At 39.7% G+C, this 27,242-nt stretch overlaps 2 protein-coding genes across 4 annotated transcripts in view; one reads left to right on the top strand and one right to left on the bottom strand.

The window, feature by feature from the left end:
- The first annotated feature begins 207 nt into the window (after window positions 1–207).
- SLC67A2 (solute carrier family 67 member 2) lies at window positions 208–19,040 on the top strand. 3 transcript variants are annotated; one of them, XM_039840124.1, is made up of 7 exons: window positions 312–439; window positions 3,356–3,387; window positions 4,837–4,924; window positions 6,121–6,164; window positions 10,858–10,987; window positions 12,970–13,179; window positions 14,198–19,040. In XM_039840124.1, exons 3-7 carry the CDS (start codon window positions 4,855–4,857, stop codon window positions 14,971–14,973), a joined length of 1,230 nt encoding a protein of 409 aa, XP_039696058.1. In that variant the 5' UTR covers window positions 312–439; window positions 3,356–3,387; window positions 4,837–4,854; the 3' UTR covers window positions 14,974–19,040. The 3 variants fall into 3 exon arrangements, with proteins under 3 accessions (XP_039696057.1, XP_039696056.1, XP_039696058.1); XM_039840123.1 differs by lacking the exon at window positions 3,356–3,387 and having other exon boundaries at window positions 208–439; window positions 13,027–13,179; XM_039840122.1 differs by lacking the exon at window positions 3,356–3,387 and having other exon boundaries at window positions 209–439.
- A 781-nt stretch (window positions 19,041–19,821) lies between these two features.
- The window catches only part of SLC9A2 (solute carrier family 9 member A2), a 74,225-nt gene continuing 66,804 nt past the window's right edge, over window positions 19,822–27,242 (bottom strand). The window contains exons 9-12 of the mRNA XM_039840121.1: window positions 26,571–26,667; window positions 24,538–24,669; window positions 23,274–23,364; window positions 19,822–22,364 (exon numbers count right to left, since the gene is read on the bottom strand). Coding sequence (XP_039696055.1) covers window positions 21,994–22,364; window positions 23,274–23,364; window positions 24,538–24,669; window positions 26,571–26,667 — 691 coding nt within the window. The 3' untranslated portion in view covers window positions 19,822–21,993. The remainder of the gene's footprint in view (window positions 22,365–23,273; window positions 23,365–24,537; window positions 24,670–26,570; window positions 26,668–27,242) is intronic.

The following is a 27,242-nucleotide window of genomic DNA, read 5'->3' as shown; positions in this document are numbered from 1 at the left end:
CGGGAGGGGCGGCAGGCCAGGTCTTTACTCCAGTAAACGTGGAGCATCATCACTACCATCACAAAAGTGGCGCGTCCTGCACATGCAGGTGGCACACGCCCGACCGTGGCTCAACTCACCTGCCCGATAGCGACTCTGGCGCCCGCCAGCGGCTGCGCGGCGCCCCGCTCTGCGCAGGCGCACGCGCCGCGCTTCCGCTGGGGGCGGGGCTAGCGCGGAGCGAAGTGCTCCCCGCGGCGGCGTCCCCGGCAGTCCGCACCCCCGCCGGGTCTGCATGGAGACCGGGGGCCGCCGCGGCCAGGGCTCGGCCCCGGGGCTGGCATCGGCGACACCAGAGCCTCAGCAAGAGCAAAGGACAGGGGCTGAGGCGGGGGTTCCCGACCCTGGTGCCCTCCGAGACCGCAGCTTCCTGCTCTTTCTCTACCTAATGGGCTTCTTGGTGAGTGCTGGGGCTGGGAGCCAGGTGCAGACTTCCAACCCAATTATGGGCGCTCTTCCTGAAAGCTCAGCGGAGGAAGTGGGGGGTGGGGTTGTAAGGCTCAGCCAAGGCTTGCAGGGCGGAGAGCGGGGGCTCCTGGGCAGGCTTGGGAGAGCCCAGCTGTGCAGCGGCTGCATTGGGGACTCACTGGCTTTTAGCAGGCCAGGTTTGGGAAGTCGCTGTTGATGACCCCCACTTGGACAGAATTAGGCACATTTTCATTAAGGTTCATGGTAGACTGGAATGATTAAAAATACAAGTATCAGTGAATGGTACACATCTATCTGCCTTTTGACAAACTGTTTATATATTGCACGATGCAGGGTTTTGTCATGATTCGTGTCCTGGTTTAATAAGGATAGTTATTAATTTCCCACGTCGAATGGAAAGCTTAGAAAGCCAAGTGTATGGTAGGGTAAGTTATTCATCCAACCACTCTTTTATTATTCATTTTATCATTTCTGAAAACCTGCTATGTGGTAGGTGCCGTGGAGCTACAGTCACTCTCATATACAGTCGATGTCCAGAAAAACCACCTTACTAGTGAGCTTGTTGATTGTGGACATCTGCAGGATCCCTAGATCCATATGTTCGCTCCTCTCTTTCCAAATCTAGGCCTGCTTCAGTTGCCCTGGTTGTGAGCTCATCCAAAGTGCAACAGAATTGAGACAAGGGCTTAGTAGAATTTCTTCTTTGCTGGGCCTGAGACTGTGTCTTGACAGCAAAAGGAGCTGGTCATTGTCAATGAGAGAATGCTGCCTCCTGAGTCCTTAAAAATGGTCCCCAATGGCACTGTGCCCAGGCAAAGAGGAATTACCATTTTCTGCCCAAATGTAGGTTAAGACCATTACTTCTCCCTGGTCTGGTGCCTCCCTTCAGTTGGGACTCTGAGTCAGTCTTAGCTAGGAGAGGATACAACGATGAAAGCATACCACCATATTGCTGTAAACACAGAACCAGAGACAGGGAAGGCAACTTTCCCCAGAGAATCTCTGCCTCCACTTCAGTTCACATGACAGCCCCCAGGCTTAAAACTTTTGAATTCAGAGCCTGACATTCCTTCTGATTTTGTTTCTTTAATCTTAGTCTCAGGATGCAAGGTCTTCTTTATCTTCCAGTGCAGTCACCCAGAATTCAAAACCATTGACTGTGGCTGGTTCTTCAGATTTCGAAAGGTAGCTGGTTGCGATCACCCCTCTGGTAGGAGATAAGAATCCCAAGGTACTGCTCCCCTACCCCACAGGGTACAACCCACTGGTTCTGACAGATGAAGAGGATTTGGACCTTCACCTGGAAAGTCCAGACGAGTTCAAAGAGTCATGGAAACCAGATTTCAAAATAGTTTGTTTTTTAAATAAATTTGCAGATCGTTACAGTTGGCCCTCTGATACAGACTTGGTATTCAGAGCTTCCCATGTGTTGTCTATGTGCTGTGCACATGGTGAGTCTAATCTAGCAAGTCTGATGTAAAATTTTAATAATTTAAATAATTTATTCAAGAGAATCATTAGGTCTCTAATACCTTCAGGGGAAAATATAAGATTTCCCAAAAGTTAAAAGAGAGCAGGGATTTTTTTAAATGGAAAATGTTATAAACAAAATATATGCAGCTTCGAGCATCCTTGAAGCATCCAATGGCTCCAGTTAGGTAACATCTAAGGAATATTAAGCATAACTTAGTTATTATTTTTAATGTATTTAAAGATTTGAAGACCCTTAAGACTTTTGGGAAATTGGTTTCCAATTGGGAGAGGAAAGGAACAAGATTAAAGAAGTCGTTTGTTCAAATGTTCTGTTTTGAGCGCTTGTCTGTGCTTCTAGGTTTTAATTGGTTTAGGAGGGAAGACCCTTTAGGCCCTTTTTAGTCAGTATATTAAGATCTATGATTTCATTTCCTTCTTTCTTCCATGTACCTGGCCATATTTGTATTTCATTCCATTAGCTTTAGTCAGGTGAGAATTCATTTTTATTGCTATAATCCCCTAATCAAGAAATACTTGGGCTCCTAACCTGAAAAAGATCCTGAAACTAATGTATTCATCAGTTTCTGTTTAGAGTCGTAGATGTCCCATGAAAGAGGTAAGTGGCCCCCTCTCACTTGATTTCCAGGTGTCAAATTGGAAATTGCCTTGTAAAGTAGAAGACAGTTTTAGAACAGAACTTGCCTGCAGCAAAGAGCTAGCAGCCAACCTCCTTGGAAAAAGAGGATATTTTTCAGGCTCACAAAGTATTAAAATAATACTGATCATTTGTCACTGCTTAGGAGTCTATGTTTTTATACTTATCTTCCATAAATCTCAGCCTAAATGAGATTCTCCCATTCTTTATTTAGAATAATCATTTGAATATTAAATGACAAGCAGTATGGAGATTTCTTTCTTTTTTTGGGGTGGGAATCTTTGTTGACAGTTATTTCCTTAAAGATCCAGAAGATGCAATAGGTAACCGATGTGTCTTGAGTTGTTTAAATGATATAAAACATGAGTAGGCTGATGGAACAAAGCTGACAGTAAAGTCCAAAAGAAATTGGCTCAGACCCAAAGGAAATTTTAAGTATGGTAGTTTCTCCTTATCCATGGTTTTGCTTTCTGCAGTTTCAGTTATCTGTGGTCAACTTCCATCCAAAAATATTAAGTGGAAAATTCCAGAAATAATTCATAAGTTTTAAATTGCATGCCATTCTGAGTAGCGCGATAAAATCTCGTGATGTGACTCTCCTACCGTAGACGTGAATCATCCCTTTGTCTTGCGTATTCATGTTGGTCTCTTAGTAGCTGTCTTGGTTATAAGATTGCTAGTGTTCAACTAATCCTTATAGCAGCCTAATACTATGTCACAATGTGTACATCATCCACCCTACTTCATCTCATCACATAGGCATTGTATCATCTCTCATCATCACAAGACAGGTGAGTACAGTACAGTAAGATATTTTGAAAGAGATTACATTCATATAACTTTTATTATAGTATATTGTTAAAATTGATCTATTTTATAATTGTTCATCTCTTACTGCGACTAATTTATAAATTAAACTTATGTATCATGGGTATCTGTGAATAGGAAAAAAAACATAGTGTATATAGAGTTTGGTCTCAGGCATCCACTTGGGGGGTCTTAGGACATATACCCCATAGATAAGGGGAGACAACTTTAATCTTAAAAATAATCGTTCCGGTACCATAGGTCTGGCAGTATAAATATGTGAGCTATTTTAGATTACTGGATATAAACGATATAGCCATCTAATGCTGTAACCATGGGAAAAACCACTGAAAAGTGTATTTGGATGTTTATGTTGCTATAATTCAGTGAATGTACAGACACCAAGAAAAGCAGAGAGCAGAAGATTGTGGGCCCAAAGAAAATATATTTTTCATGCATTTCTTTCTGTTTAACCAGTATTATAGAAAAATAAATTCAGATTGAATATAAAGAAAACTCTTGCATGTGTTATATGTTTTGCTTCTCCTAAACCAATTGTAGCAAGTAACCAAGTGAAATAGAAATGAGAGCAATGCTTAAAAGGAAAGTTAAGTCTTTCTATTAACTCAATACCTAGCCAAAAGGGTCAGTACTTATTTCCAGAACTGAAGAAAAGAGAATATATGTTTGTATTTCTGCCGTGTATCAGACCTTTCTCAACCATTATGTCTCTTAATGTAGATTGTATTTCTCCAAGGCAGGTGCCAGTATCCCTGTTTTTTACAGATGACAGCACTAGTGCTTGGTAACATTACATAACTTTCCAAGGCCACATGCTTATCAGTAAGGAGTGGAGTTGGAATTGAGAACTGTCTTGCTGACCCCAAAATGCATGTACTTAGCTGTGACTTAGCTACAGAATGTGGCCTTCCATTAATATACCAGACTTCTCGCTCCTTTCTGCTTTACTGAGACCTTCCTTTCAGGTATTACCTTGTAAGGCTATAAGCTGTGGATCAGCCACCTTTCCTAACTATGGGAAGAAACCCATATTATTAAGTATATGCTACTTTGCCAAGAAATATACATCATCACTACCTCCTTTCCCACTCATTACCCACAAAAAAAAAAATTTAAAGAACTTCCGTAGCACATCCTCCTTGAATATTAGGGATCAATTACAAAGAAGCCAAAGTTAAAATGGAACTCGGTCAGGGTGGGCCAGACATTTACAGGTAGCAGTTGTTATAATGTATTTGGATCCTTGGTAACTTAAACCTGAGAAGTATAACATAGTACAGAATACAGTTATAATTTCTTGTGTGCTCAAAGGTTTAGGTAGTGGTTTTATTTGTAAAATTATTTTAGGATCACCACTTTAAAAAATACCAAGCCTTCCATTTCTAATTTGAGTTAATCATTGTTTTGTTTAGGATTTGTTTGGTGTCAGCATGGTTGTCCCATTATTGAGCCTTCACATCAAGTCTCTTGGAGCAAGCCCAACAGTTGCTGGAATAGTAGGTAAGTGGTTAATGGTGCACATTTTCAGAGCACTAGATTTTAAATCCCCTGAACTAAGTACTTTAAATCAGTCTTATAGCTAAATATTATCCAAAGGTAAATTAAAAATGGGATAAAATGAATTTTCAAACTATTTCAAAATATTACCCTGGAGCATCTTTTCCTAGACTACCTGTGTTCAGAGAGGTTTTGAGATTTAGCATTATTTACGTGGCCCGTACCACCAATGATGTTACAGGTACCACTTGACCTCTCCAAGGAACTGGCTGTGTGGTTAAAGGTTCAGACTCCTGCCTATAGGAATCTGTGACCTATTGTCAGAGGCCAGAGAAACATAATCTATAGAAATGACACTGTGCAGGCAAGGGATTGGGGTGAGCCTTTGCAAATCAGTCACAGACTTCCCACACCACCAGCACCACATCTTAGAGGGCTGTAGGATGTCCCTACCTGTGCAGCATAAACTCACCATCTGGAAGTCATTGATTTACCAAAGAGACAGGGAATAGCAGGGCTTGGGACTATGCTAATTAATGAAAGATTGTTAAGACTAACAGCCCTTGATCATTCGCAAGCTGGATAAGCAGATGTTTTGGAACAGTTTTGTACGTAATATTCAGTTAAGTCCTAGTCCATGCCATGATTTGTATTTTCCTCGAAGAGTATACTCGGACTTATACTGGACCACCCAGCAGCATAAAGGTTTTTGTGAAGAGCAGAAGAGACATGTTATGTGATATAATGGAGGTAAAAAGACTCCATAAAACTTTGTAAGTTCTTTATAAAACTAAAGCATTTTAAGAAAACTGAAATGCTAGAGACATATGAGATAATGTTTAAATTTTAAGACTTAGTAGAATTTTTCTAGGTTTCAGATTTTTACTGAAACACTCCATGCAGTCTTCTCTGTCGGAGTCACACACCTCTCACATAGTGAAAGGACTTTCTCTCATGGTCCCTAAGAGCAACCCTTGCCTTTAGTCTCTCCTGCTTGCCTTTAATTTTATTTCAAAAGCCTTTTATTAAAAATTGTATTACTTATACTCTTCCAGCTGAAAAATAAGTGTGGTATTTTCTTTTTTTTAAAATGATTCCCCCCCCCATTTTTCCATTAACGTCTATGTAATTGTCACCAAACTAATCCGATCTTGAGATGTGTCTAGCTCCTTTTATGGATGTTGTTCCTTTTTTTGCAGGCTCTTCTTATGGCATCTTGCAGCTCTTTTCCAGTACGTTGGTGGTAAGTCATGTTCCATCTGGAAATGGATCTCGAAAGCATAGGTGTACATTCTGAGGGCCATGCAGCATGGCTGGGGTGAAATCAGGGGCTTGAATTTCACCAAAAGTAGATGTGCAGGTGATTCAGGTATCCAATGTCATTAGATCAAGAAGGATCCTTTAGTCATCTGTCTTCCTCACTTGACATCTGAGAAGACATTGCCAAAAGGAGTCAGATGGCTTCTTCTGAACACATGGAGTCATAATGAGAACCCACTTTTAAACCATGTTGAACCATCTTCTTTCCATGACTCCCTGCTGACTTTTTACTAGGAAAAAGAATATAAACAAAAAGTTATTACCAATGTTATCATTTGTTTCAATTAATTGACAGTGATCAAAGCCATTCAGACTTCTAGGATTCTACTTGAAGTTGTACATTTTGAACTATATGGCTTATTAATTATAAAACTTAAGTGTATAGACGGAAGGAGCCATTTAGAGTGGTTGGTTGTGTATCTACAACATGGGATAGAAAGACCCAGAGCTGAGCTTGTCGCTCCCACATCGGACCACTCAGTTGTTGAAATTCAGAATTCTTAACTAATCTGCCCCTTCTCTCTCTTGTTTACCCCACTGTGGCCATTCTGGTCTTAAGACACCAGTGTCCAGTGAATCAAGCAAGTCAAGCATAACAGTCAGTTTAGTCCCTGGATTGATCAGCCGTGACCTTGGTCTAGATAGCTGGCTGGTGGTTTCACTCTTAGTGAACTCGATATAGATAGAGCACTGTGCTTCCCAAGAGTGGCTTGCTTATAAAATATGTTTTAAAATATAAAAGAAATTCAGATTCCATAATAAATTCTTAAATAACTAGTTACTCCCTGATTTATTTTTTTTTCGTCTTTCCTATATTAAGTTTACATAACAATAATTTTATTCTCGCTTAACCTTTGCAATGACCCAGCAAAGTAGTTTGTTATCTCCCTTTATTATACAGGAGGAAATAAAGGCTCACAAACTTTAAATAATTTAATGAAGTCACCAAATCTCAGTACCCACACTGTAAGCCCATATTATTTTTTTCCTGATAGTTATCAGTGCCTCAATGCTCTAAAACAGTAAATAGATAATGAACATCAGATTGACAGGAGACTAATGCACTTGCTTATGGGGCAACACATTATATTTCATATTCTTTCTTGAGAGAGAAGAATTTGCTTAGTTTTAAGAAACATCTTTTCTCTTTTATTTGGGAACTCACTACCAAAATACTTGATATGTGTACATAGATCAGTTAAGTCACATAAATTTTAATCAGTCAAATGCTTTGTTCCTACTAGACTCTAAAATTCCTTAGAATAAAGACCAGATTCGATTTGATGCTTTATCACTCACATCTATCAGAGCACCTGGCACATAGAAGCATTTTTGTTAATGTGAATTTTTGTTGACAGCTATGGCCCAATATTCTTTATCAAATGTTTTTCATTTTGTTATATTTGTGCTTAAAAAGCATGTTTCATATACCTCGTAGCCATAATTTAATGAGAACCTCCTTAGAAATCCTACAGATAGAGGAATACCTAATCAAAATTTCCTTTTAACCAGTGCTTTTATAAACATGTATTTTCGTTATGTTTTATGAAATTATTTTAAATTTAAAAACAAATCTTTATGAAGATGTACTGTCAGATTTGACTAATGTTATTATATGCATTTTAATAAAAATGACTAGCATTTATTAAGTATTTATTATGTGTCAGACCCTGTTCTGAACACTTTATTTCATTCAGTCCTCATAATAACTACTCTCAACCACACATCTTTGATGGTTTGTGTCTTTAATGACTGATTTTTTGTAAAGCCTATAGCAAGTGTCAAGGGGTAGAAAAATCTCAGAGGCAGTTAACTATTATTATCTCTATTTTACAGATAGAGAAACTTGGGCCTAGAGATATTCTTCTATATGTAATTACGTTAACTAATATGTCTGTGGTATATGGAGTGATGAATTCAGAGTTGAACCCAGACAGCCTGGCCCAGGGCCCAGGGTGTTTCTTCCAGATGCTACCACTACCCTATGAACTCAAGGAGGCCGATGACCTCTTATCCACATCGAAAGAGTGTGGAGAATTTTTAAAATCTATTGAAAATTGGGGGAAAAAGATTGGTGGTATTTGTAAAAAGCTAACAGTAATTTGGAAGAATTACCCTCAATTATTTTATAAAGAAATTTTATGACAGTTTATATCTTTTGGGTCCTCAAGAAGAAGCTAAACACATCAATAAAAATGAGGGAAGGGCACAAACAGGGATAGTTGGATTTTGGCAAGGCAGAGAGGCAGGCTTGAATGATATGGTTCATTCGTGAAGTTGGTAAAGGCATTGCACATCACTGAGAAGGAAGGACACAGGATGTCATATGGACCACCTCTAGCCAGCCCAGGAGCACAGCACTGGAGAGCCTGGCCTGACCCTTCTCAGATAGTGCTCCATTACTGTTACAGTGTTTAGTGATTTTTATTTTAAGACAATTAAAGTTTTTTTAAACAAAGACGTATCCAGAACCTCAATATATAAAGCAGGTCAACGTGGAGATGCCGTGGTTAAACCGGGCTCATCAGTCGGGCCTGTGTCCATCTGTGTGGACAGAGCACTGCCCAAGTGCAAAGATAAACAGTGCAGTGGCCACCAAAGCTGCCCAGGGGTCTGAGGGGCTCCCGGACACCCAGGCTCCTGGCGTCCTACGCAGCCATCCTCAGCTAGACATCTGTCAACCTCCGGCATCATGGGAGTGTTCTGAGCAGGTAGGGAGAAGAGGAGAAGATTGTTTGCCAGTACACTTCCCCACCTCTAAAGAGCTTTCTCAGAAGCCTCACTGGTGACCTCTGGTTGCATCTTTGAAAGCCAGAACTTTCAGTCTGCAAGGGAGGTTTGTTTTGGCTAGGCGGTTTGCTGGGACTGCTGAAAAGAACTCATACAACCGAATAGCAGAAAAAGAAATAATCCAATTAAATTAAAAAATTGACAAAGGACACGAATAGACATTTTTCCAAAGAAGATATTCAAATGGCCAACAGGTATGTGAAAAGATACTCAACACCACTAATCATCAGATAAGTGCAAATTAAAATCACAGTGAGATATCACCTCATACCTGTTAGAATGGCTATCATCAAAAAGACAAGAAATAAATGCTGGCGAGGATGTAGAGAAAAGGGAACCCTTGTGTGCTTCTGGTAGAAATGTAAATTGGTGCAGCTATTATGGAAAACAGTGTGGAGGTTCCTCAAAAAATTAAAAATAGTATTACAGCGATCCCATTTCTGGGTATATATTCAAAGGAAGTGAAATCACTAGTTCAAAAAGATACCTGCACATGTTCATTGAAGCATTATTTACAATAGCCAAGACATGGAAACAACCTAAGTGTCCATCAATAGATGAATAGATAAAGGATATACATATATATATACACACAGTGGAATACTATTTGATCATTAAAAGAAGGAAATCCTGCCATTTGTGACAACATGGATAGACTTCGAGGGCATTATGCTAAATGAGATAAATCAGACAAAAGAAGACAAATACTGTATGATCTCACTTATATGTGGAGTCTAAAAAATTTATTTTTGAATGAGTATATTTTGAATGAGTTTTTTGAGAGCAAGAGATCAAATTTGTGGTTACTAGAAGCAGGGGTGAATGAAGTGGGTGAAGGTGGTCGGAAGGTACAAACTTCCAGTTATAAATAAGTGCTGGGATGTCACGTACAATGTGACGACTATAGCAAACACTATATTGTATATTTGAGAGTTATTAAGAGTAAATCCTAAATGTTCTCAACACAAAGAAAAAATGTTTTGCTGTTTTTATGAGATGACAGATGTTAACTTATCATTTTGCAATATATGTAAGTCAAGTCATTATGCTGTACACCTTAAACTTTTACAGAGCTATATGTCAATTACATCAATAAAACTAAAAGAAAAATATAATGTGGGAAAAGTTGCATCTCAATAGTAATCAAAGATTCACAGTGGAGCAATGAGAAATCATTTTAATCTGTTGGATTGATAGAATTAATGATAAAATCCATGGTTGTCATGATGGTAGAGAACAGACACTCTTAAGCAAAAAAAAGAAAAAGATAATGGCAAAATTTTAATAACGGAATGTTTGAGATGTATTATTAAGTAGAAAAGCAAGTTACAAAATATAGTGTATTGTATTTTGTCAAAAATATATCATTTGTAAATTTGAGGATTGTGAAGTATTTTTATATATTAATTTTGTTTTTCAGCATTTTCTAAATTTCTAAACTGAATTGAACATGGTTACTGAGGAGTTGAGATGAATGAAGTAATGATAATGACAAAACCAAGGCTTTCTAAATTATACTTCACCATTTCTCCACCCATTCTCAGCTACTAAATCATCACAGATGCTTTCTTTGATATCTTAGGCTTTTTTTTTTCTTTTCTATTTTTTTTTTTTTTTTTTTTTTGATAAAACAATGTTGTGTTTTCCCACTCAGCTTGTGGAAGAGCAGAGAAAATAACTTACTCTGACAACTGGCAGAACAGAGTTGAGCATCTGAGGACCTTAGCCAGAACCCCTGACATTTTCCAGTGGGCTCGTTTGGGGTCATTTTCGTGGTGATGAGTTTACCATGAATCACAGAACGGTTGTGTTTCTTGCTTCCGCAGGGCTGCTGGAGCGATGTGATCGGGAGGCGGGCCTCGCTGCTGGTCTGCATTCTGTTCAGTGCCCTGGGTTACCTTATCCTTGGAGCCTCCACCAATGTGTTCCTATTTGCCCTCGCTAGAATCCCCGTGGGTGAGTTCTTGTCCCTGCCTGTGTGCCTTCCTTCAAAATAAATTACTTCCACATACAGAGGGAGCCTGTCCCTCTTGTGTCCCAAAGAGTGCCTCTTTGATTACAGCGTATGTAAAGAAGCCACACTGGCAATATCAGTTACAAGTGTCACACCAGCTGCTGCCCCTGATTGAGCACTTAGCATCAGTCAGGCTCTGCTGACTTGTCCAGATCTACAAACCCTGAACGCGACAGAGCCCGGAGCCCTCTGTGTCGGTCACTGTGCACAACTCTGCCACCACTGCCACAGGTCCCATCTCCTTCCCTCTGACCTCTGTCCTCAGGAAGAATGTGCTCGGGTGTCTTTAACCAGTACCATGCTTACGCCCTGTCCCTCAGCAAGTTTATAGTTTTCATGTTGGGCTTCCTGACTTCAAATTGAGATTGGCCACTGTAGCTTTCCTGTAGCCTTCTGCAAGTCTAGCTGTTGCTTTGGTGGGAGTGGGGGAGGGGCAGGAGACACTAGGATTGCAGTGTCATGGCTCAAGGGTTAGTTTTCTGTTTCCTGACTGATCTTGAATGTTTCTACCATTTTTGAAATAACTTTCATTTTGTCCATTCATCGAAATATTTTGTCCGTTCTTTGAAATATCACCTGTGAGTGGTGGGTGGGTAATTACTGTGGAAGCTCTTTATTCCTTTTTTGCCTTTCTTCGTGATTAGGGCTCTGGAATTTTCATGTTTCTTTCTCATCTTACTGATGAGAGCACAGACCCTGCTACCCTGGTGGACAAGCCTTTTGAGTTCACCCTCCAAAACCTATGCTGTGCCTTCTTGTTGACAAATGGTTTCAGAAGGTCTTTGCTGTGAATGTGATCAGTCACCGTAACAAGCCCCACCACTACACACAAAATCTAACCAATCTTCGAGGAACTCCCTGGAAACCATTGTATCCCTTTACACTTAGGATCATTTATCCAGACTTGTCAGCAGTATTAGCAGGACCTACTATTTGTTGATCAAAATAGTGGGCAACCTGTGTCATCAGATTCTGCCAGTCTGTTTGTGAGTGTGATTATGAGGTGTGTGGGTGTATACAGTCAAATCTATCAGCAGAAGTATGAGGAATATAAAGTTACATACTCTTTAATCTCTTATTAAGTCCTTTCACAGCTTTTAATTTGTTTAGTCGACAAATTTGCAAGCCTCCTGCTAGTAGAACATGAGTTGGTATTGGTTATATCAGGGGTTCCTAATCCCCAGGCCGCAGACTGGTACTGGTCTGTGGCCTGTTAGGAACTGGGCTGCATGGCAGGAGGGGAGTAGCCGATGAGCAAGCAAAGCTTCATCTGTATTTGCAACCGCTCCCCAGCGCTAGCATCACTCAGTTCCACCTCAAGTCATCAGGCATTAGATTCTCATAAGAACACCTGCCCCTGGTACCAAAAAGGTTGGGGTCTGCTGGGTTAAATGTCTGTCATCATGTTTTTATATTTTTACTCCCTGTCTTTCTGTCCTTCTTCCCTGTTCTATTTCCTTCCATAACACTTGACCACCTTCATATAGATGTGCAGGCTCTGTGAAGACAGGGATATTTGCCTTTTTTTTTTTGGTGTTCCTCTTTGTTCCTTACATTACCCTCAGGGTCATGGTCTATGCTGAACAAATAGTGGGCATGCAGAAAATGTTTATCCACCAAATTTATGAATAAAGAATGATAAATCTCTATATAGAAACCACCATGAATTGTGCCGGGATAACAGAGAAGATGAGACCCTGGGATCTCATGATGGGAAGCAGGCAAGCTGAGGATTCTGGAGCTTGGTTACCAGAGATGAGGTGACCAGCCAGAAGTCGTCACAGTGGGATGGCACCCGCAGGCCTCAGGTGTAAAGATAGTGGAGGCCAGATCTCCGTGAGGGATAGAGGTGAAGGGCAGGATCACCAGCGAGGTACTTTTGACCTGGAAAATGTTACAGAGCATGTCTCTTGTCCCCTAACAGGTATTTTCAAACACACACTGTCCATTTCAAGGGCTCTGCTTTCTGATCTGGTTGCAGAAAAGGAGCGGCCATTAGTGATGGGACAGTTCAACACAGCGTCTAGTGTGGGCTTCATCTTGGGCCCCATGGTTGGTGGATATCTTACTGAGCTAGACGATGGATTTTATATAACGTGCTTCATCTGTTTTTCTGTCTTCATTCTCAATGCTGGTAAGTTCCCACTTAATCACGAGAAGATTGTCTCGTTTATGCCTTCATGCTAACCAGCCTACCTACTTTTATCCCCTTACAATTTGTTTTTCGTAGATGAGGCAGATTCATTATTCAGGAGTGAAAACCCACATCATCCCTGCTGCAGACCTCCCCAGTGGGCTCCCAGCGTGCTGAAGCACATGTGTCTCTCAGCCTTGGTGGCAGAGGGTGGAGGATGTTGGCCCCACACCCCTGGCCACAGTGGCTTCCTGGTTGACCTCACATGCCAGCCTTATTCCCACAGGATGGCCTTGTAATTTGTTCCTCCTTCCACCTGCATCATTCTTCCCACGTATCTGTATAGGCTCTTCTTATCATTCAAGTCTCCAATATTTGCTTCCTTAGAGAGTCCTCCTCGGATCATTCTGTCTAAAATATCTGAATTTCTTCATAGCACTTCAGAAATTATGTTGTCAATGTGTTTTCTTGCTGTTCCTCTCTTCCCCCAACACACATAATTAGAAAGTAAATTCTCCAAGGGTTCACATTTGGTCACTGCTGTCACCTTTGCCTGGAACACAGACAGATAGCCAGTGTTCAGTGATATCCGATGAATGAAAGAAGGCCGACTGGGCTATGAATTCCTTAGATGAACCTCTTTGCCCAGAGACTGGTGCACAACCGACCCTTCGATTAACAGCTTTATAAATGGGAGGATTCATGCTGTTCAATTTTTTAAAAATATAATGATAATCTACTTTATTGCAGCTTTTCAAATCTTTACATTTAGGACAACAGGTTGAGTGATAATTCCATGTTAGGTTGGGATACCAGACTTGGGAAGCAAAGTACATGAGCTTAATCTCAGTCCTCATCAGATACCTTATGATTGTCTGCCAGTTTAACCTGTAACCTCGGCCAGGAGGAGAGGTCTGATGAATCATTGTGAATCTAGATAAAATGGTTTCAAGCATGTGACTGTTTGGTGTGACCAGGTTTCCTCCCGTGCCTTTACCAGACTGTGCCATTTTAACAGGTCTTGTTTGGCTGTTTCCATGGAGTGAAATAAAAGTCAGCAATACAAAGAATGGCCTGCGATTGAGTAAGAACCATGGACTTTTGGGAAAGACAGACTACGAAGTGCAGGAAGCGGGCCCCACGAGTGGGAGGACCGCCAGGCCGCCCCGGATGGCGGTCCTGTCAACCCTGCAGGTCATGAAGGGCCTGATATTTTCTGAAATGTGGGAAATATTTCTGGTGCGCTTGCTGATGGCCGTGGCAGTCATGCTGTACTACAGTAATTTTGTCTTGGCCCTGGAGGAACGCTTCAAGGTGAGCCCCAAGACCGCAGGCTACCTCATCAGTTACAGCAGCGCCCTGGGGGCCCTGGCCGGCTTAGCCCTGGGGCCCCTCATGCGGCTGTATGGGCACAACTCCCATAGGGTCCTGCTGCACTCCAGCACACTCACCTTCCTGCTGCTCCTGCTCTTCTCCACCGCCCGTACCATGGCGGCCGTCATCCTGTCCTCCACGCTCCTGTCCTTCTCCACGGCCATCGGCAGGACTTGCATCACGGACCTCCAGCTGACCGTGGGTGGAGCCCAGGCCAGCGGCACCCTTATAGGCGTGGGGCAGTCAGTGACAGCAGTGGGCCGGGTCATCGCGCCCCTCCTCTCGGGCGTTGCCCAGGAGGTCAGCCCTTGCGGCCCCCCCAGTCTAGGGGCTGCATTAGCCTTGGTGGCTGTTTTCATCATGTCACTAAACAAACCTCACTATGGTGGCGATAGGAGTGATCAATTAAAAAGTGAATAGAATGGGTTTGTACAACAGGAAGAAGCAAAATCCAAGGTATGTGATTAAGGGACAGAGGCCGTGACAAGAAGCAGGCTTTGCAAAGGGTGGGTGGTGTAAGCAGGCATCCAGGTCAGCACTCAGCTCTGCATTTAGGCTGATCAGAATTCAGAGCCTTGCCAAAGGGAAAGGTATTAAAACATTTGCCTAAAAATCTCTCTCCTTATGGGCTAGTGAGGTTAAATGAAGGGGAGAAAGATCCCAGCTACAGGAATAGTGGTGATACCAGAACGTGATATGTGCAAGAAGGGAAGAGACCCAAGGTTTCACTAAATAAAAATAGGGAAAGCGTTAATCAGATGGGACACAGATTTCATTGCAGTTCAATTGTATAAGCTAAGAGGGAGCTTTTCTACTATTAGAATCCTACACAATGAAGAAGCTGCTATATCAAAAACGGCCTGTTACTTACATCATATCAAGGTTGTGAATGCTGCTTCTACCTGGGGACTTGGTTAGAAATCAGGTGCCCAGCCTCACCCCTGCAGACTATTTCTGTGGGCCTAGGTGAGGCCCAGACATCTACTGTATTTAATAAGGACCACTTGCAGCAGTTTCTCATGGAGGTAGAAAAAGGATCATTCTGAGACATACTGGTTTCTATTAGAGTAAAACCTAGAGACTAGGTTGTTTTTATGAATAACTAACTCAGTTTGGACTGTTTGTTAAAATTGTGTAGCACCAATTTCCCCAGCTCTCAGTGTTATACCCCATTTCGTTTTATGCACAGTGAGAGAATAGGGTGTCGTACCTTACTGGAGGGACTTAATTCTTCAGTGTCTTATGTTGAAAATTATTTCCTTCATTTTAATATCAGACTGTGAACAGAAGAGCTTTGTTAGTCTACTGGGACATGTATCCATGTGCCTTTTCCTGCTCTTCCAAAATTAATACCTGCGGGGCCCAGAGTCAGGGTGGGTGCAGGCTCGCAGAGAGGCATTGTCAGGACACTTCCTGACTATGGACGACATCAGTTATCAATAAAAATTATTTAGGAGCTCCCTCTCTTTTTTTCACAGACTCCCAAAGTGCACATTCCTTTCAGTCCTCTTAATTAGTCCACCACAATATTACTCCTGGTTTCAACCTCACGCACTTATGATTGTAACACACTAATTTGCCATCACTTTAATACTTTCTGTATGGAAAGCAGAAGAAAGATTTCTGTAGTTTTCGAAGTTCAATATGGGGTAAACTCAAAATTTTTAATGATAATCTATTGGAAATTTGAAGATTGTCCTTTCTCCTACCTAACTGCGAGAAAAATACAGACTTTTTATTAAGTGTTGTAATTCTGAACTTTTAGACAAGTGCTCAGTGCTTTCAAAGATACCGAAATATGGTATAAAATGGCCTTGTCCTCAAGGAGCACACCACCTCGTCATGGATGTTAGACGCAGAAGGACAATAAATATTCAAGGGTTTTTGCAATGAAGTAGAATTTCAGAAGAATTTCTCCAAAGATTTCACCCTCAGAAGTGGACAGGTTTCTTAGAAGCTCTTAAGTATAGCCATGTTTTTATTTTTGAAATCATAGCACTTTATTTTTGAAGTTAAATAAAATCCCATTAACTTGATAAGTCTTTACAATTAGGTTCATGGAAATACTGAAAACCAAAGGTTGATCTTTGTATAGAGAGTGGAGAAATGCTTTTGTTATTCTCTGCTGGTGATTTTAGTATTTTGTTCATGTGATTTTTTTCTTTTCAGATAAGTATTTTTTTACAGCCCTTCTTAAATAGTCCGATGCATTGCTGCTATTCAGGGTGTGTCCTGGGGGACCAGCAGCATCAGCATCTCCTGGAACAGATAGATGCTCACATTCCACCTCAGACATGCTGGGGACCATTTTCACAAGTTACCCAGTTGCTTCGTATGCACAGTAAAATTTGAAAACCACTGCTCTAAGGGACAGTATTTGTATACTTTATAGAATGTGATCTCAGGGGAAGTAAATTGCTCAATTAAAGATTGTGTTGTTTTTAAACTCTCTTGAGTAACTTCTGTAATCCTTTTCAAAATACTAGATTGAGCCACATGAAATTGCTATTTTTGTAAATCAAAATATCTGCAGTGTCATATGGTTCAACTTAATATTGTATGGAACCTTTAGAGGCATCGAACTTGTCTGAAAAGTTTATAAAGGAAATGGTACCCTTTCAACATTATGCCAAGCACAACTGTGAAACATCCTCAGGGCTCAGTTTTCCAAAAGGCTTGGCCTTTTCCACGGAGGGAAGGTATACCTCTGCCTTCATGTCAACAGGGATGTGCAGAATCCAGAAAGGGAGTAGAGTATGCCTGGCTATGAGAGCAGCATGTGCAGCGCTCCAAATCCCAGGCCTCTGGCCTCCTGGAGCAGAAAGGTCCGACAAGAATTATGCCTAGAGATAAGCAAAAGGACTAGAATCAGTGGTTCTCTACCCTGGCTGCATATTTGAGTCACTTGATGCCCAGAGCATGTCCTGGCCCCAGGGAACCGGGCTCTAAAGTGCCCTGTGTTCTTCATGCACACCAGCATGGAGAATCGGCCTTAGATTTGAAAGGGCTCGTCTTCCATGCTCAGGGTGAGCTTGTGCTCTGACAGATGACGGGGCGCCACTGAAGGGTTAGTGCTGGAGAGCGCACCGCAGACCTGTGTGGTTTACAAAGATCTGGACTTTGGGGAAGTAATCCAGAGGAGCCTGAGGGAGAGGTGGTCGGAGCACTGAGGGAAGCAGATAGGGGCAGCATCCGGAAGGCCTGGTGACTGTCAGGGTGTGGCCTTCATGGAGATTTCAGGAGGGACTGTGGGTGATATCCAAGTGTCTGGTCTGGGTCTTTATAAAATCTTAAAATAGGTTACCACGGATCTAGCCAGGATAATGCATATATAATGCTGCTCTTCTTGGAACAAGGCAGTGGATTGAAAAACTTTTTTTTCAGGCCTAATTTTTTCCTGAAGAACTTGCCAGTTACATGGTAATCATTTTTCTTAATAAAATCCTTTAAAAATTATAATGAAGTGTAACAAATTATGATTTTTAGAAGCCATTGTATCCTGATACATATTTTTAAGTCAGGGTCCTGAAGTGCTTGAAAATTCTAAACTCCAGTCTGCTGAAACATCTTAGTAAAAACAGCAAGCTTTTGTCTTTAACAACCACACGCTAATACCAAATATGTACGTAATTTGAAATTTATTCTACACTGACGGCAAGCAAATAGTTTCAGCATGTCATCACACTAGGGTTTGTTTCTAATTAATCAGGTGCTCAAATAGTTACATTTTAAAACATTACATATAAGGTAGTTAAGGAAGCAAATACAGTAAACAGTTTTGATCAGGTACCCAAAACTGTGTTATGAAAACCTAAAATTACCTGCATAATCTTTAAATATCGTTTGGTAAGACAATGGTTGGCATTAACCTAATTTGTGTGTGTGTTTGGGTTGGCTTGAGAAGGTAGCATTTAATATTTCAGAGTACATGTTATCTTTGAGCCAAGAGTCTGCTTACATTTAGAAAATTAATGAACCTATTATAACCTTTATTCCTGAAATCAGGTTTTTCTAATATAATTACAGTATTAGCCTAGTTTGAGATACTATATGTATTTGAAACTTAAAGAACTGAAAATTTTAATATGCTTAAATTCTTATCATTCATGAATTCCAGCTATCATGATCCTATTTAGTACAAATGAGAATGGTTTATATATTTATAAATATAAAAATTGGAATTTCTGGTGCTGTCCTGGTTTCATGTGAAATATTTTCTACATAAGTGATTAAATATTTGCATGTGACTTAATATTTAAACTTTTGTACATTTCACAGGAACTAGGAGAAATTCTTTGTCAGTGAGCATGTGTGCGTGTGTATATATATATAAATTTTCTCTTTATAAATATATAAAATTTCTCTTTGGCAAGCTGAGTTACCATTACTGGATACAGAGATTCTCATTTACATTATAAATTTAGTTACCACTTGTACTTGACTCAATTTAAAAAGGAGAAAAACATTTGTATATTTAATTCAAGGTATTTTTTTTTTACAGTAGTAAAAAACAAAAAAAATCACCACTGATGTGTTTGGCATTCTGTCTACTGGGCATCTCACGGGGGGACATTTCTACACCCTACAAGAATAATGGGTCCCTGTAAAAACCTCCATGACAAACTGAAAGGCCCTGAAGTAGGTTCTGAACCATTCAGAATAATATGCTGTGTATACTTAAAATTTGATCATCTGTTACAGTTCATATTTTAACTCTACACAGAAAAACTCATTCCCTAACCATACAGGTAAGAAGAAAACTGACCCACAACTAATTGACTATTCTTACAGGTAGTAAAATAGAATTTTATTAGGAAAAAAATGAGGAAAAATTTTGAAAACAAAAAGGATCAGAAAGCTATGGGAATTTCAGGCCAGATAATTTGGAGGCATATACACAAAATATGTTTTTAAAAGTATCAGACTTTGGGTTAATTTCTACTTTTTTTTGCTAAATGGCATAACTTCAGAATAGTTGGTCCTTAGAATTATATGTAAAAATTAAGTCCTGAATTTTCACTTACAGGCAGTTCAAATCAAATTTATTAAACATCAAAGACCTATCAACATTCTATAATTATATTGGAACTTTGGTTGGATCAAGTGTTATTTGAACCGAGAGAGTCATTTACCAAGTGCTGGGGATCTTTTTGTATTACTGAAATTTAGACCGTTATCATATTTAAAGGGTTTTAACTCCATATTCTCTCCCATATATAATGTGTAGAATCTAATAATGTTATAAAAAAGGAAGTATAGAGAAAAAGCTAAATGAAGTCAAATTTATTTTCCGTTGCTTTTATCATTCAACAAATAAAACATTTACACAATAAAGATGAAATGACATAACTGTTCCCTTTTTTTGAAATTCACACAATATCATCCAAATTCTTTATCTGACTTTTAATAAGTGAAAGCTAAATTTGGTCTACCTGTTTAAGAAGTGTTAATTTTTTTTTTCATTTTTCTCCAGTTCCAGAAAGTTAGACTCCTGATAATATGTATTAATATAGAATACCAGGCAAAATCATGAAATTTATTTTTAAGGTTATTTTCCATTTCCATCTTCTCAAATTTCAAAAACTAACTTCTTAAAATTGACTCGGCAGTCTCAAAAATACTCATCACATCTCTTGATGAATCATATTCCTATAATAAAACACTAAAGTAAAAATCAGTTTTGATTTCTTTTCAGCAAATGAAATACATATTTTTATATAAAATTTTCATTTAAAAATTAAGATTTTTGGCACAGAGTCCTAAGCTTGTAGTTTTCAAATAGTGTCTCCACTGCTTTCCACTGATCGACTTGGGAGAGTTTCAGAAGGAAACTGGGTTCTTTAAGAGCTTGTATCTTGCGTCTATACCCCTCTCTAGCTCACACCCAGCAATCTAGCAGTATTATGAACTGCTAAAACTTTAAACCATGAGAAAAAGGGCTGGAAGATGTACCCCTCCATGTCGGTGAAGGTAAAGGAAGGGAATAGAAAACCACTCCAAGGATTTCTAAATACTGTNTCTTTTCTTTAATTTATTTATGTTTTCCACCAATATTACTGTGGTCACTTGTATCCTTTGATGGATCTCCAATGTGAATCCATGGAATTACACGAGTGGCTTCATTTCACATCTAAACCCAGAATTTTAGAATCTTGTGCCAGTCAAGTTTTAAAAAGGACTTTTGAGGGGGGTGGGGGGGAAATGACAGGCCAATAAAATCTACAGTTTAAGAGACAGATTCAAACCATCTTTAACAATACGTTCCACTGCTTGTTTTTCTGTTGTACTTTAAAGAAGTCCTCAGATGAGTAGAAACCATTCTTATGTGAAGAATTTGAGTTACTTTATTGAGGCAGGAAAGGTAACAAGTTTACAGACTAGTGCAAAATAATGGAACTCCCACTTTCTCCAAAGTGTTCCCTGAATAAAATTTGAAATTTGAACTTTCACCAATTTGTTAAACATTGGAATACTGTTCATATAAACTTTCAATCTTGTCTGCTTAGAGCCTCTGACCTGGATTCAAAGTTCTAGATTGTTATACAGAAAAATTCTGAAGCAAGTGGTGGTGGATGGGCATGAACGGGAATCTCCCGCATCCTCCTCCCGGGATTGCACACTATAAAACCTGTCAACAAGTTGTCACACATCGCAAGCTGGGGTCACACACAGCCTTTCTCTTTGCACCATATAAACACAGAGGGGATGGAATCTGTATGTCCCCTCAAACACACGGTGGAATGAGAAACAAAATAAAGCCAGCTGACTCATTATTCCACAGAAGCAGCAGGACCTCTAAGTGGCATTTGGAGCCAGACCACCTCACCTGCTTAGGGGCAGGTGATCATCTCCCACTCTGAGTTGTCAGGTGTCTCTGCTCCACACTGTGCCATTCCCTTACCAGCCGGTTGTCAGCTCAGGGTCTGGAAACACCTCAACTCTGAGCTGATGGCCCACCAGCCTCTGGGAGCTGCCCTTTATGCCTTGGGAAAACGTTCTGAGTCTTTTTAGTGTCATTTACTTAAAAACGAATTACAGATATACATATTTTTTCATAAATAAGATTTGAGGCATGTGTATATATTAAAATTTTCACAAACAAAGGGTCTGTTAAAAATGTCAAGTCCTGTCATCCAAGTTCAATAAAGGCACATGATTTTGGTGTTTTTTGTTTGTTTGTTTTTTCCTTTAGGTCTATAAAGATTACAACTGCCAGCAGCAAGTCATAAAAGACACTTTATGGGACTATTTTTCTTTGATTTCTTTTTCTTGGGATAAGCAACCATCCCATTGTTCAATGGCGTGACTACCAAAGAAAGGAGTTAGATACATAGAGGATTTTAAATGGATTCCATTGTCGTGCAGGGTTTCGGAGTAACGGCCAAGCTGTCCTGGGTAGGTCACCCCGCTTCCCAGCCTGGTTGGCTTTGACCATTTCCATTAAGGCTTCTCGCTCCCAAAGCGGGCTTTCTGGCTTCCAGGTTCCGACGCCCTTCGGACCAGCCTGGGTGGTGGCTTGGGTCTGTTGCCTTCCATCACACTATCTTCCTGCACTGGGCCATACTGGCCTTTGGAGAGAAGAGGCTGCCGGAGCATGGCTGGAGTCTGGGTGCCCCCATCTTTGCTGTGGGGGACTAGGGGACCACAGGGTTGCCCTCGGCCGGCATCGATGTCTACCTCATTCTTCCATTCCATCTTGTAGGACTGAGGATCTTTCTTTGAAAACTGTTCTGGCAGGAAGCGCCTTGCTCGGGGCTTCAAATTGAGGACAGTGGTCCCAGCATCCGTGTCTGAGTCGCTGTTATCGCCACCTACCACAGAGCAAAAGAAGGACAACATGGGCAAGCATTTCAGGGAGAAGGTATGACAAGTGACTCGGCGAGGCGCTAGTGGGTCAACAACTGCTGTGCCCTCAGGAGGGCGGTATGTCAGTGGGCTCCCTCTGACTCTAGCGTTTCCCTTGATGACTTTGAGTGCTTGGGTCCACAAGTATACATTCATGCTGATTTGAAAGAGCCTACTACGTCCTCGACACTTTTAAATACATTAATCCACTGAATCCTCACAATCGCTCATTTTGTAGGTGAAGTAACTGAGGTTCAAGAGGTACCAGTAAGTGGTGAAGCCAAAAGTCAAACAGAGACGACCTTGCAGCAGTAGCTATATGCCCACCTGCCCTACAGGAGCTAAGCCCAGGAGGCCCAGCTCAAGGTCTGGCACATGGGAGGACACCAAAAATTAACTGCTAAGCATAAAAAGGGGGGTGGTTATAATTGTTACATCCCACACTTTAATAACATGAAATCCTAACATTTCTCCTGGGGTTTCACAGAATATGGTTTAGAGTCTACATAAAGATTACCATGAAATAAAGAGATATTAGACTTTATGTCAAAGCTTTATTAATTATATCTAGAAGTAAAATTTATGGCTGTGTTTATGAAAATATGTTAGAATTAAGGTAAAAATTTGCAGATTTACAACTTTCTATTTACCTGTTCACTAAGCATATGGTGACAATATCTGATTGAATTATTTATAATGTGTACAGAACTCCATTCAAAAAGGATGAACGCTAATAAAAAGTCACTGTTGTTATTTTAGATTTGCAAACTATTGAACTCATTGTGATTAATAAAGAAGAAGAACAGGGACATTTTTCTATTCTATAAAATTAGTAAATAAGTTTAAAGTCTTTTTGCTCCAATTGTATTCATTACCTGCATTAGAAATATTCTTTTTCTTTTGTAGCTTTTCTGGAAGCTTTGTATTTTTGGGTAAAGATAAATACCGGGAGGTCGAAGTGGAAGCCTGTAAAAGAGACGGAAAACCTTATTTAGACTAAGCGGATGTCATTTATTGTATATTAGAAGTTTAAGATCTTATGAAAAACCTTGTTAAAAGTTAAAATTTTAGTTTTCAATTCTAAAATTACTTTGTGAGGGTCTGTGGGGATGGAGGATAAAGTTCCAAGCAATACTATTTAATTTAAAAATCACTAAACTTCTTCTAGAATACAATGGAAATCAGGAATAAAGAAAATGGAAACAAAGTGGAACTATTACATACATGTGAAAACCATTGGGTTTTCTTAAAGAAAAGCTATTGAATCACTTATTTATGACAGTATTACTGAAAAAACTTAGAACCTATATATAGAGAAGAAGATATGTAAAAAATATAACATTTAAGTTTTATTTACTTTAATAAGTCTTGAAACTGATAGAACAAAAAGTACTAGCTAATTTGCTGACATTTCCAATGCCATAGGCTCTAGTTTCTTTAACTTTTAATCAATGCTGCCACATTTTATACATAAAAAAAGATAATTTGGTTTATACATGAAATTTTAATTTCTGACAACCAAACACAGAATACTTTTACAAATAAGATACATGCCTGCTGTGTTCAATTAAGCAATCACAATATCTTTTTTAAAATAGCTTTTCAAACCTATTGACAATGCCATGGACCCAGTGAAATGCTGAACAAGCTCCCTGTGAACACTCGCTCCCCAGCCCCCGTGACCTTCTCGAAGTCAGCACACATGGGCTTGCAGCCTCTCCCTGGATATCTTAAATATTGCTTTCCAAATGATGGCTGGCCCAGCCATTCATTGTAACTTGTCTGACCTTCCCCAGTACTCCTGACTTCCTTCCTCAGTGATTTTTAATTTTTTCCATAGCACTTGTTGCCGTCTTTACAACAGATAATTTGCTTATTCTGTCTACTGCTGATTGTGTTCTCTCCCACTAGAATTTGGATTCTACAAGTGTAGGAATCTTTCAGTATTGTTCACCAATGAATTTCAAGTGCCTAGAACAGTGTCTGGACCACAACAGGTGTTCAAGAAACATCAAAAAGACTTTGTAACTAACTCTATCCCAGAATTCCTATGAATCAACCCTCAGCAGAGCTTCCGGGACAGCTGCTGCTTCTGCTCTTGGAAGCCTTCTGCATCCCAGAGGCACAAACGCCAGTTACCCTGCGTTCCCGATTCAAGCTGTTGTCTTTCCTAACGCTCTCCCGCAGACTGTGCCTTCTGCGGATCAGAATCTCCTTGGCTTGTCTCTCATTCGTATCGGCCGTCAGGTTGTGTCTGTTGTATGACAGCGTCTGAAAAAAAAACAAGTGACATTTTACAAAAACAAACAAATAAACAAACAGAAACTGATCACTGCCCCAGGAATTCCAAAACTTTACTGCGTTTATTGGCTTTGCACCTCAGCTAGGTACTCATGTGCAGAGAAAAAAAAAAATGTATGAAAGTTAACATTCTTTCAAATTTGGAAAGAATTTGTCTTCTCATGAAAGCCAGTAAATAAGTTTACTTTCCCCTATTAGAAAGCATAATCTTTATAAATGAGAAACATGATTGAATTAATTAAGTGCCTTCATCTACCTTGAAGTACCTTGTATGTATTTACCCAGCATTAGTGGCTGGGTAAAAAAATACAAGTCATCATACATTCTCTATTGAGTGGAAATTACTGGACTGAAAACGAATCACTCTGAGCCACTTGGTGGTGCAATGTCCTTTTGATTAACTTAGAAACATTTCTTCTTTTCAGCCAGCTTGTCAAATTGAGGAAGCGGCTGCTAACACCAGCCATGAATATGACCTAGTATTTGAAACAGTAAAATGTCTCAATGAGGGCTGGATATGGCATACTTTTTTGGTTTTATAAGCTATATAGAAATCGGTTTCCTAATGCAAATTGTAATTTGTAATTAAGTTCATTTTCCAATAGAATTAATGTATACTTCTTTCTTGGGAATATCCCAGTTTTCCAGCTATATCAGGCCTAGTAGAGATATGCAAAGGTACTACAGAACAGAGTTCAATTCTGGTTTTGAGACATTTACTCTCTAATTGGACATCTAAGGCTAGCAAAATAATACAAGATCGTGAAATTAAGTGCTAAACGTAGGTGGTACGGCATGAGCTCCAAATGCTATCCCATTTAAAGATAGAATTGAGAATAACATGGAAGGTGTTGTTGGAGGACTTTAATAATTAGAGGATGTGGGTCAGCTGAGCTGACAGGAAGCAGCAGTGGAGCCTGGGAAGAGAGCAAACCAGGCCGAAGAATGAAGCCAAACCTGTACTCTGTGAGAGTTTGGGTGTGTGGGTGAGGGAGGCGTGGAATTAAGGTTGGATAAGGTGGAACTTTATCCCAAATTCTGAAAGAACAGTTTAGCCCGGAAGCCACAACTGTTGTTTTGTTTCATTTTAAATAGGAGAATGCTGCTATTAAATGGTGCTTTAAGGAAAATGGGGAAGCAACAGTAATACAGGATGGAATGGGGCAGCCTGCGGGGAGACCAGCTAGGAAGCTGCAGAGATGACCTTGACATGAGTGGGGAGGTCTCCTGATAAGCAGTGTGGCTTGTGTGCCACTTCACTATCCTAGGCCTCGATTTCTTCATCTGTAGATTGGAGACGATGGTAACCCTTACCACTTATTGGAGGATTAAATGAGCTAATACATGCAACATGCCGAAATGGGGTTTGGCAAATTAAATGCATTCACTGTTAGCAGTATTAGTAGAAAATTATTAAAATGCGATGTTAACATGGAAATGCAGTGAAAGAAGTGACGCAGACCATACATTAAAGAAGGAAACTAAAGTGCTTTACGAATAACAAGGAAAATTAAATACGTTTAAAAAAGGCTTCTAAGCTTAAAAGGTATTTCATTAAAAAAATAAAGAGAGCAATCAATTACTTTCTTCACAATTAGTTTTATGTATATATTATTTTTAAATCTCCAAGCCCTTAGTAGCAGAACTCCCAGAAGACTCCAAGGCTCCACCCATGGTGTCCAGAGGAGAGTGGTACCCTAACAAGGCAGCACACATTGAAATGGGGTTTGAGAGAAGAGAAGGTGCCTAGCAGGGACCTCCAAGCTTGGTGTAATGATGGCGTAGTATCTACTATAATTGTATACCACAAAATCAGAAGGCATGTTTTCAGTCAAAGCAAGGAAATATTTTGCTAAATAAATTATTCTCACTCGCTGACGGATTTGATAGAGATTTCGTGATAATATTTCTCGAATCTCATCCATTTCACCAGGTGTGAGCTTTCTTATTTTTTCTTCACGACAGTCACTGTGAAAGTTCAGAAAAAGAATGTCTTAGTGTTTAACGAATATTGAAATCATCGATTTTCTTTCTTAGAGACATAATACTATTATTTAAGAAGAATTTTAGTTTAAAGAATAATACTTAGGAATAATTCACCATTTTAAAATAATTCAAAATTCTAAAACTTTTATTTCAGTGTTGAAATAATTCAGGACAAGTTTAATCATCTTTTCAGAGTCTGTTCACGCAATTATTTTTTAAGGAAGGTAAAGTATAGTAGCTTATAATTCTCTCATTCTATTATTTCTAATACTCTATAAATAAAGTAATATAGCTTAGTTTTTTTTCCAACAGAAGTTTAATTAGATATATTTTGCCATTATGGCCTGGGCTTTTAAATACTTCATTAGAAATACCTGCAAAGGCACCGTTTCTAATATGTATGTATATAGAGTCAATCCTCATTATTCGGGAATTACATATTTGCAAATTCACCTACTTGCTAAAATTCATTTATAAACATATTATCAATACTCATGGTACTTTCCCAGTCATTCATGGACATGTGCAAAATGAGGAAAAATTTGTGATGACTAACA

The sequence above is a fragment of the Pteropus medius genome, unplaced genomic scaffold (genome assembly GCF_902729225.1).
Source record: "Pteropus medius unplaced genomic scaffold, Ma_sr-lr_union100, whole genome shotgun sequence".
Taxonomy (NCBI): Eukaryota; Metazoa; Chordata; class Mammalia; order Chiroptera; family Pteropodidae; genus Pteropus; species Pteropus medius.
This window is presented reverse-complemented; position numbering and strand designations above follow the sequence as displayed.

Excerpts from the sequence above, each read along its gene's own strand:
- SLC67A2 (XM_039840122.1), top strand. The coding sequence starts at position 275 with ATGGAGACCGGGGGCCGCCGCGGCCAGGGCTCGGCCCCGGGGCTGGCA. Across the intron at positions 440-4,836 it reads TCTACCTAATGGGCTTCTTG|GATTTGTTTGGTGTCAGCAT; the intron begins GTGAGTGCTGGG and ends TGTTTTGTTTAG. Across the intron at positions 10,988-12,969 it reads CCTCGCTAGAATCCCCGTGG|GTATTTTCAAACACACACTG; the intron begins GTGAGTTCTTGT and ends GTCCCCTAACAG.